The 11,216-nt window shown below is 39.6% G+C and overlaps 1 protein-coding gene across 1 annotated transcript; it reads right to left on the reverse strand.

The window, feature by feature from the left end:
- Nucleotides 1-6,588: 6,588 nt before the first annotated feature.
- Nucleotides 6,589-7,059, reverse strand: LOC122301694. Its single transcript, XM_043113087.1, has one exon. The coding sequence runs from the start codon at nucleotides 7,057-7,059 to the stop codon at nucleotides 6,589-6,591; it is 471 nt and encodes a 156-aa protein (XP_042969021.1).
- Between the last annotated feature and the right edge of the window lie 4,157 nt (nucleotides 7,060-11,216).

The following is an 11,216-nucleotide window of genomic DNA, read 5'->3' on the forward strand; positions in this document are numbered from 1 at the left end:
AATATTTTCATCCCAAAAGTTCAAATTTGTTTGAACATGTTAGACTATATAATTAATTATTATACATAATTCAAAAAGTCCTGAACAATTAATAATATAAATAACAGTCTATTTCAAAATTTGATTAAACAGTCTATAAAAATAAACATGTTGATTCAACAAAAAAAAAACATCATTTGCAGCATCGTATTTGGTCATTCGATGTACCTGAAATTAAGATAAAAAAGTCTTCAATCAATAAATGTAACCAAAATTGAACACAATAAAAGTAAAATTTAATTACCATTAATACCAATAAAGATTAAATTAATTCTGATATCAACTTATCTTTATCCATACTTCATCAGTTGTGATGACTCGCTTTTACTTGTATTTTCACTGAAGGGTTGTTTTTAATTTAATTAATATATTGGTTTATTTATTTTAAATTAATGTATTTAAATTGGTTTTTATTTATTTGATGTTGTGTTTAATTTATTTAGTCGTTTTACGATTTTTAAAATCGTTTTCGGCGGATCTGTTTTTGGTTTTCGGAGTGAGGATTGGACCTCATTTATGACATCCTTTCTCTTTTTCTTTTTCCTTTCCTTTTTCTTCTTTTCTTTCTTTTCCTTCTTTTTCTTCTTCTTTCCTCCCTGTTTTCTTTCTCTCGCGAGCTGCTTCTTCTCTTTCTCCTTACCATCGCTGCCCCTTTGACTGCCTAGTTCTCCGCCGTTTGGCCGCCGTGTAGTGCACCACCCCCACCATGCTCTTCCTCTCCCACCAAAGATCATCCCCACCAATTTTCAGAGCCATCAGACCAGCCATTAGCCGCCACGCACGGTTGGAAGTTACAGCACCTGTCCTGTTTTTCTCCCTTGTCGCTGGTTGCTTTCGCAGCCTAGAACAGCAGCTAGCCAGCGGCGTGGCCTACACCACCCACCCTATGTTCTTCCCCTCTCACCGGTGAACATCCCTACCAAGTTTCACCTCCATCCGAGCCACCGTTAGCCACCACGAGCTCCTCCAAGCCACACGATTTTTCACTGATTCCAGTGCCGTCGCACTACCTCCGGCCACCATCTCTTCACAGCTTCTTCCCCTACCTCTTGCCGACCTAAACCACCCATTTTCGGCCTCGATCCGTTGTCAGAGCAGCTCCCACGAGCTCAGCTCTGATTTGAGTTTTTTTCCATTTCCTCCGCCATTTCCACAGCCACCCACGACCAAAACTCATTTTTCTTAGCTTCATAAATATCTCAAGACCTTTTCCTATCAATTTCGTGCCTTGGTTTGTCTCCGTTCGAAAGTGGGTAATTTATTATCCACGGCCACAGTGTAAATTACACTATTACATTGCTTTTCTTCCGCCGTTTGCAAAGCCATGAGCTTTCAAAAAATATCGTATAGCGCTATAAGTATTTTCTAAACTCTACTTTTAGATTTAAATGTATTTTACTCTTACAATAAATATTTATCTGGTTGGTTGGCTGATTCTGGACTGAGTCCGAGGAGTTCAGGGGTCGGATAGATTGAGGACGGAGTTGCTTGGTTTGTTGAGTTGTGATTGGTTGTTTGGTTTATGCCTTGAGGCATGCATTACATATTGCATTCACGTGCATTATATTTAAATTGAGAAAATCCTGTTTTATTGGCGTAAATGGATTTTCGGGTGCGTGTGTCTCACGAGCCCAAGCCGGGATGGGTTATTATCTCGATGGAGCTCCCCTGGTCACTCGGGAGCGTAATATACTGAGTGACGTTCCCTGAGTTGTCGCTGGGCGACAACGGGAGCTGGGGCTATGGGATGCTTGGCTACGAACGGGCCGGGCGCGGAACCAGGCATCGCTCTACACACTGACTCCATGACCTTTCGCTGGCGAGGACTAGAGGATGCTTGGCTACTAACGCGTGGGGCTCGGAACTGGGCATCGCTCGTTTAGGTGTCACACGCGTGGTCGTTACCTGCGATGTGGCATAGGAGCCAGGGTGTGCGGATGACCCCTAGGGGAGGTCATGGTGCATACGGATTAATTGGTTAATGGTTTGAATTGGATATAGGCCAAATGTGACTTTTGGCGAGATATTTGGAAAGGTTATGTTTTTGGGCCAAAGGGAATTTTTGGCGTGCCTGGAAAAATTATGATTTTATGGGACATGTGCAATGCATTATTTCATGTATGTTGTTTGAGTTAATATGCTTTTATCTAGTAGTATTTAGATTTGACTTACCTGCTGCACCATTTTTGGTACCGTAGATTTTGGTGCAGAGTTTGAGGGAGAGGAGGAGGTTGAGCCCGAGGATGCGGCTCCGCCAGAGTGCTGAGTTAAAGTCTATGCTTTGTAGTTAGTTTTTTTAAAACAAAATTTGTGTTATGTAATATTTTATTATGTATGTTTTGAACAGCTTTGTATTAAATAAGAAAAATTCTGGTACTTAGTTATGATTTTTATTATCCGCTGCATGTTTCTTCATGCACACTCGTTGCTTATATACACACTTGGCACTCGTCGATAGGGTGGTGAACCGTGATGTCATCATCCGAACGTCTCAATTTTTCCATATCTATGCGTGGGGATTTGGGGGCGTCACAAGTGGTATCAGAGTGATTTGGCTCTGGGTAAAACCACATGTTCCGTAGGGAGTAACAGAATGTTTTTAAAGTTGTGTTTTAAAAACTTATTTTAAGTAAAGTTGCTATTTGACATGTTTTATTTTATTTATTTATTTGAGCTTGTTTGCTTATTTTTATTTATTTAGTTATGTTATTGTATGCTGGTTTCTTCTGTTTCTTGCTATGTGGTGTTGGTTTTGGTTTTTAGTTTTATATTGGTTTTATTTATTTTTCTTAAAGGGGGTCAAAGGTTGTGTTGTGGCAGGAAAAAAATGATGAGACCAAGGAAATCTACTCAGGAACCACGGGACGATACATCGAGAGATGATTCCATAGCCCAAGCAATACGGCAGATAACAGAGTTCATGCAACAGAATTTTAGGCCCCAACAAGGAGGGCCTTGGCCACAACAAGGGGGTCCTTGGCCACAACAAGGGGGTCCTTGGCCACAACAAGAAGGGTCTTGGCTACAACAAGAAGGGCTTTGGCCACAACAAGGAGGTCCTTGGCCACATTAGGGAGGGCCTTGGCTATACCCAGGAGCGCCTAGTAGCATGGTGCAAGCCAGATGCACCTATGAGTGCTTTCTGGCGCATAGAACTCCACACTTCACTGGAGAAGAGGATCCACTTCAAGCTGGAAAGTGGGTCAGAGACTTGGAAAGAACCTTTGAGGTGTGTGGTTGCACTGAGGTGCAACAAGTACTCTACGCCAGCTATTTGATGCAAAGCACCACTTCTGAGTAGTGGGATACCAAGAGAGTAATGCTGGAATCAGAATTGGGATCTTTTGCCGCTGTGACCTAGCAGCTCTTCAAGAAAGAGTTTAATGACTGTGGAACAGTACGCCCGAAGATTTATAGAACTTGGGCGATTTGCTACCCACCTCATCGCCACAGAGGAAATGCAAGCCAAGCGTTTCCAGGAGGGACTACGTACTGATATACGCCGTATGGTGGTCAGCCACCAGATATCCACTTTTCAGGATTTAGTGGATGCGACCACTCTTGTGGAGCGAGAGAATAATCTGAGTATGGGCTCCCCTCTAGGACATAAGAGGCGGAGTTTTTTTGGTGAAGGAAGCAGCTCAGGTTCGCCTCAGAAATTTGTTCAGAGGACCAGAACTCGACCTCAAGCGGCTTCAGGTGTACGTATGGGAGGATGGGTGCCAATTTGCAGAATTTGTAATAGAGCTCATGAGGGCGAGTGTCGGTTGAGTGGTGGACCCCAGTGTTACTGATGCGGCCAAGTGGGACATATTGCTTGTGAGTGCCCTGTCAATGTTCAAAGAAGCCGTTGAGGTAGACGCGGTGGAAGAACAAATCCAAGGCAAACAGTACAAGCCTGGGTTTATGCTGTCATACCCATGTTGATGATGAGGCACCAACGACCCATGATGTTGGAGTAATTACAGGTATGGATCTAATCTAATTTAATTTACTGTTGGATTTGATTTTTGGTGTGTATTGGTTTCTTCTTTGTTTTTTTGGATTTCTTGCGTTAATGTGTTTGGTTTAGGGAGAGTCCGTTTATACGAGTTTTATGCTTGCACTTTGTTTGATTCGGGTGCTTCACAGTCATTTGTATCTTTCACTTTTACTCGGATGTGTAATTTGATCACGGAACTTTTGTCGAAGTCATTGATAGTGGCTCTACCCAATGGTGAAATGGTATGGTGTTCCAAGGTTGCTTTGGGTTGCCCATTAAATTTTGATGGAAGGTTCTTGGATGTTGATTTGGTGGTGTTTAAGCTGTTGGGTTTTGATATCATCCTCAAGATGGATTGGCTATACCGATATTCTGCGAGTATTAATTGCAGAAGTCGGGTAATTAGCTTTCAGTTTCCAGATGGTGATTGTCTGAAATTTGCGGGGAGTAAGCTAAAAGAAAAGCCGGTAATTATATCGGCAATTCAAGCAAAAGAGAGTTTGCATGGGGAGCGGATGCCTTCTTAGTTCAGATGGTGTCTATGTCGTCTGAGAATAAGTCTTTAGTAGACATTCTAGTTGTAAAGGAATTCTCCGATGTGTTTGTGTGCTGAGTTTAAGTCTATGCTTTGTAGTTAGTTTTTTTAAAACAATATTTGTGTTATGTAATATTTTATTATGTATGTTTTGAACAACTTTGTATTAAACAAGAAAAATTCTGGTACTTAGTTATGACTTTTATTATCCGCTGCGTGTTTCTTCGTGCACATTCGTTGCTTATACACACACTTGGCACTCGTCAATAGGGTGGTGACCCGTGATGTCATCATCCAGACGTCTCAATTTTCTCATGTCTGTGCGTGGGGATTTGGGGGTGTCACATCAGTCATTAGCAACTATTCTGAGGTTCGCAATTACATTTGTGAAATAATAAAAAAATATAAATTAAATAGATTTATGAAATCATAAAAACAATTAAAATAATCAATAATAAAAAAAAAAGTAAAATAAGCTTACCCTCTTCAAGCCTATAGCTCTCATCATCAATGCCAATGCTATCTAGTCCAATGGGTGTATCACTGATCCAGTTCTATGTACAAATGAGGTCCTCCACGGTTGACGGAGACAAAGAACTCCGAAAAGCATCCAACACTCAATCTTCAGTGCTAAATCCGACTCAGATGCAACCATAGTATTAGGAATGGCTAGCACATCTCGGGCAATACGGGAAAAGATTGGATACTTGGTGGAATTAGCCTTCCACCAAATTAATATCTCAAATGCAGGACTAGGCGCCTCGACCTGTTCCATAAAATATTGTTTAACCTCTGAAGTACACCCCATAATATTCTTCGATGCAATAAGCTGATCATACTCATTCATAATGTTGTAATTTTGATGGCGTCGAGGCAATGCACCTACTGGGCTAAGGTCATCACAGGGAGGTGTTGGAGTTAAGTGTGAGGTACCCCGTTGAAGATGAAGGTTGTCCACTATTTTTGTAGTAGTTGTACAAGTCATCGAGATCAGTTTTAAGTACTGTAATAAATGATGCGGCCTTCATTGCCCTGAGGACGGAATTTGCCCAATATTTTACCACGACCAACTTGATTCAGGGGTTAAAGATCATAGCCACAAAGAGTAATCTATTTATCTTCTCAACTTGCCCCCAATATTTATTATATTTGGTAAGCATCCTCTGAGCCATACCAGATAACAGTACGCTAGGGTCATCACAACCATATTCCAAGTGGTGGTGTAGTGTCAAGATCTGACTGAACCACAAGTTTGCAGTCGTGTATGCGGATCCAGATATTTTCATAGTAATATCATAAAACATCTGCAAAAATGTGACAAAGAATCCTACACTCGTCCAATCATGTGTGTCTAGCGGACCGAGCCCCTTTCCTGCAGGCTCCAGCAAAGCATTCTTAAGGCCCCCATCCTCCACCTCCATCCGCTCAAACACTTTTTAGTACTTTTGTACCACATTCAACATCATGTATGTAGAGTTCCATCCAGTGGGAATGTCCAAGCACAACGTTCGTGAATGTTTTATCCCAAGTTGTTCTTCTATTGCCTTAAATATTTTAAGCCTTTGGGGGGAAGCCCTCACATACCGCACAATGTTGCAGACTTTTGTAATGGAATCGTTAACCTCTTTTAACCTCTCAGTAACAATCAGGTAGATTATGTGAGCACAACAATGAATATGGATAAACTCATGGTCCCAAATGACCTCATCTCTCACTCTCGTATTCCGCTTGAACCATTCAATTGTAGTATCATTGGCATTGACATTGTCAACTATAATGCATAAAACTTTCTGAATTCCCCAATCTTTCAAGCAATCTTCCATCTCTGCCCCAATTGATGCACCCTTATGATCATTAATTTCTTTGAATCCAATAATCTGTTTTCTTAAAGTCCATGAGCTGTCAATGTAGTGTGCTGTAATACACATGTAGAAAACATTCTATATAGACGTCCATGTGTCAGTCGTAAATGAGACTCTCTAGCTAGTGGTTACAAACATTTTTCTCATCTCGGCAAGCGCATCTTTGTATACTATGATGGTAATGGGAATTGTGGCTCAATGAGCTTGATAAACTTTCGGAATCCTCTTTTCTCAACTGTAGTAAAAGGCATCTCATCTTCAATCATCATATCGGCAAGCGCATCTCTCAACATCTTCTCACTGTATTGAGGGATAACTATTTTCTTAAGTTGCGTACCATCAGTCACAATAGAAGTTTTGTAACTTAGCTTTGTCTGATCTTTGGCCGCCAATCTCTTCGCTATCTTATACCTCTGGCAACCATTTAGATGTGATACCAAACAAGCGGTGCCTTGTTTCTTTGAATGACATCCAACTTCTTGGCCACAATGGTTGCAAGCCGGGTGCGGTTCCTCGGGATCACCGTCAACCTTGGTGAAATGTTCCCGCGTCCACAACCTTTTTTTATTTGATCGTGGTTGTGGTGGCCTAGCCCTTGTTGATTGATGGAGGTGGTAAATCAGCTCATCCCCAATACCCATCTTATCCTCCTCATTAAATGTATCCTCATCTTCTATGTCTACCGATAGTGGGAATCGACTACTTGCACACGAAGTTTGTGTTCTGGAATTGGGTCTAGATCTCAGTGCTGGGGACAAAATTGTGGCATCCTGATCCTGTTTCGGGGTCACATATGGTTGTGCCTCTATAGCTTGAAATCTGACACATATATATAAAAAAATTAAGAATTAGGCAAGAGGAATGGGCTATCATATCAGACATGTCCTGTATAGATCTACTAATTCCATAGATCTACTAATCCATAGACAACAATCCAACTTGTCTAGACCATCACCAACAGATAGGGATTCCTACATTTTTATTTCTAGATCCTTTTTAATCAAGCCATCAGCCACATTCGTGTTTGTTTTACACTCAAAACCAACCTACGACAAACTTTGAATGATAGGGAAGATGAAAACCAACAAGTCATCACCGCCTGCATGTTTGGCATACAGCCTCTCACCTTGTAAACTGATATCTTTAATCTACTAATGTCCAATTAAACACAAACTATTATCCAGAATTAGTGCATAGCAACCAATATATATATATACATAAATTCAAAAGCATAGAGTTTCATCAGCTCCCCGTTATTTTATTAAATGAAAGGGAAACAACACTTTCACCCACCAACAACCACTTAATTTTTTGCTTTGCTCCTAAACTACCAAAATTTCCATTATGGACCAGAAAATACCCTTTTTTTTTTCATTATGTACCATCAGTGAATGTAAACATTAAAAAATTGATCATGTGAGACAATCTTAGCAGTCTTATCTGAATGAAGGGTGCAAAGTGACACCTATTGTAGTTTTAGGATGCAATTGGCACTTTTGGTAGTTTTGGGTGAAACAGTATATTTTCCCCTAAATGAAAATTAAATAATATATGTTATTAAGTTAAAGTCATTAAATGAAAATTATATATCTAATCAAATTATTAATCTTCAATTAAATTTGGTAGGGCTTTTAATTTTCCTAATACTTTTTTTTTTTTGCTCGATTCATTTCTTTTTAGTTTTGTAATTAATGGATTCATAAAGGTTATTGGATTTTAGGGAAATTAAAAAAGCCTATAAGTTATGACTCTTGATGACCATGGTTACTCTAGCACGCCATATAATGAACTATTGGTTCCTCTCTCCACGAAAGCAAATTTTGTAACGTATCCTATTGCTAACACAGGAACCAACGAGAATAAGGAGAGAAGATCAAAGTGCTTAATCAATTTTTAGAGATTAGAGTACTAACATCAACACTTTTCTAAGTTGTATATAGTATGCTAACTTAATTATATATATAGTATTTTTTATTTAATAATTGAGTTATTTTTGTGCATCATGCAGGCCTCCGAGTAGTAATATTTCAAAAATATTGAAACTAGTAGCACATCAAAAGCAATATGACTATCTCATCAGTAGATATATTGAATAGGAAAAATTAGAAGAAAGGGAACAGTGAAGTTGATTCAAGGATGATGATAGGTAAGGAGAGGCACTTCACACCGGTCGGGCTGTTAATCATACAAAAACAGCCCACCATTCATCTTATGCCACGTAGGAAAAAACACCGGAAGGCAAATGCATCGAGTCACAGAGAATCACAATGTACAGGCCCTCATTCCAGCTGCCCTTCTCCCCTTCGCACATAGACCTTCTCCCATTCATCTCAGCCCGACGCCGACGGACGCAAGCATCTCAGCCCGATGCCGATGCAAGCATCTCAGCCCAACGCCAACTCAACCATCTCAATCCAAAACTGACGCCAACGTAAATCGGAGATCGCACCATTCTCTCTTCCTCGATGCTCTTTTACTCTTCTGAATCGTATGCACTGCCCCTCTCTTCCTCGCTGTCGTTGTTCGCACTGCCACAATATCAGTCTGGGAAATTCATGCTGAGAAAATAGTAGAAAATAAATATGCAACCGACTACGTGTGCTTTCTCTTCTTCATCTCTGATTAGCAGGTCAAGAAAGACGTATGGAGAAATTGGGAGGTAGGTACTCCCGAAATTGCAAGGGCTTGGAGAAATCGGAGAAATCATGTGAGCTTCAGCTTAGAGAAAACGTGAGGGCAGAGCTTCGTGGAGAAATCATGAGGGCTTCGAAATCACAAAGGGTTTCGTGCGGCTTCAGCTTGGAGAAATCGTGAGGGTGAAATCGCAAAGGGTGAAATCGTGGGGCAAAGGGTAGGTCTAAATCACCTACGTTGGTGCCGATGTAAGAAATCGTGATGGCTGAAAGAAAACGTGAGGGCTTCGACTGGAAGGAAATCGTGGGGCTTCAGCTTGGAGAAATCAAATTTTGGGGGTAAAATGGCAAAGGGGTAAATGGTGAAGGGTTTCTGATTTTTGGAGATGTTAAGCTGTTCAGATGTAATGCTGGTCCATGATTATTTCGGTAGAAGTCTTACGTGTTGGAATGTTATTGGCCGGCTATTATTTGAGTAAAACTAGCCCGACCGGTCCCAAGGATTTCTCATAGGTAAGTAGTTGATTCAAGGAGGATGATAGGTAAGTATATTTTGTGAAGCAATTGTTTTGATTTGTTGAAGAAAGATATCAGGTAATCCCATCACCACAATTATATACAGGACATGTCTGATATGATAGCCCATTCCATAGATCTACTAATTCTTTGATTTAAGTTAGGCAAGAGGAATTTTGAATTAAGAAATATATTCTATAAACTATAAAATCAATAATCGAGTTCAAAGTTTTTTGTTTGTGACATTTCCACAAACTTTTTTTTCTTTGAGACATTTCCACAAGCAGGTAGCCTTCAAAGTCCAAAATCACAAACAAAAAAGGGTTGAAAATCATAAACTGTTCCTCAATACATTCACGGCCAATGTCATTCACATAACAATAAAAAATGACTAATAATAGACAATCCAATTTCCAATTATCAAATAAATAATACACAACCCTAAAATTTAAATTTACCGATTGGAAAAAACTGGGAGGATTTTGGCATTGCTGCTACGGCGACCTCTAGCAATCTACGGCGGACTATGGTCAGTGGGGGGTTGTGGCGCCGTGCGGCGTGAGAGGTCTCATGATGAGTTTGAGAGGCTGAGAGTGAGAGCTAAGCTGCTGAGGACAGGGAGGAGAGAGAGATGATCGAGTGAGTAAGAAAGGCCATTCAGAGGGCATTAAGCCGTGATTCAAAACGGTGTCATTCCCATTTAAATGCAACGACGCCATTCCAGTCAATAGGTTGACAAAATCAAGATGCAAAATAGCGTCGTTTTGCATCTGGATTTTGTTTTTAAAAAAAGTCAGAATTTGGAGTCAGAATTAGGAACTAGTGGGTTACAGATTCCGACTCCGACTTCCATTACGGAGTCAGAATTACTCATATTCTAACTCTGATTTTCGAACCCTCCAATTTCGTTGGAGTCAAAATCAGAGTAGAAATCAACCAGAATCGGAGGGTTTGGAATTTTGCACACCCCTACTTAGGGCATCAGGTTTTTATTTACTATATTTAAATTGATATATATATATATATATATATTTGTTATAATTGAATCCGATGTACTTTAGTTGCTAATTGGTTCACCAAAGAAGTATTATGGATTATTGGATGTTATAAATGCTCTTAATCAAAGTTTTCAATACCATTTTGGTGGCCGTTTCCATTAAGATATTAGAATGAAATATTTCCGTACCGGTACCATTTCAGGATAGTTTATATATAATAAATTAATTATATATGTGTAAATTATATTTTAAAATAATATCAATGTAAGTATTAAAAAGTTAAAACACATATTTATAAAATTCAATAATTCTTCTAAGTTCTCAATCCAATTATTTTAAAAACAAATCACTCACCTTTATCACGAAAGGGGAGTAGGGATTTGATTTTTACTCCTTGAGAAAATAAGATTAAAAAAAATTGAAGAAAATAGTCTTTGTATATGAGAATTGGAGTGAAAATTATGAAAAAAGTCAAAATTTTTACATTAATTACAAAAATTTACTAATTTCGACCGATACGGGTACTGGCCGGTACACTGAAAACCCTCCAATATTGACCGAAATGCACTGGTACGGCCGCTATTTGACTCGGTACAAAACAATTGCATTTTCTATACCAATCACTACCCTAGTATGAGAAATACCGATCGT

Source organism: Carya illinoinensis, chromosome 2 (genome assembly GCF_018687715.1).
Source record: "Carya illinoinensis cultivar Pawnee chromosome 2, C.illinoinensisPawnee_v1, whole genome shotgun sequence".
NCBI classification, from domain to species: Eukaryota; Viridiplantae; Streptophyta; class Magnoliopsida; order Fagales; family Juglandaceae; genus Carya; species Carya illinoinensis.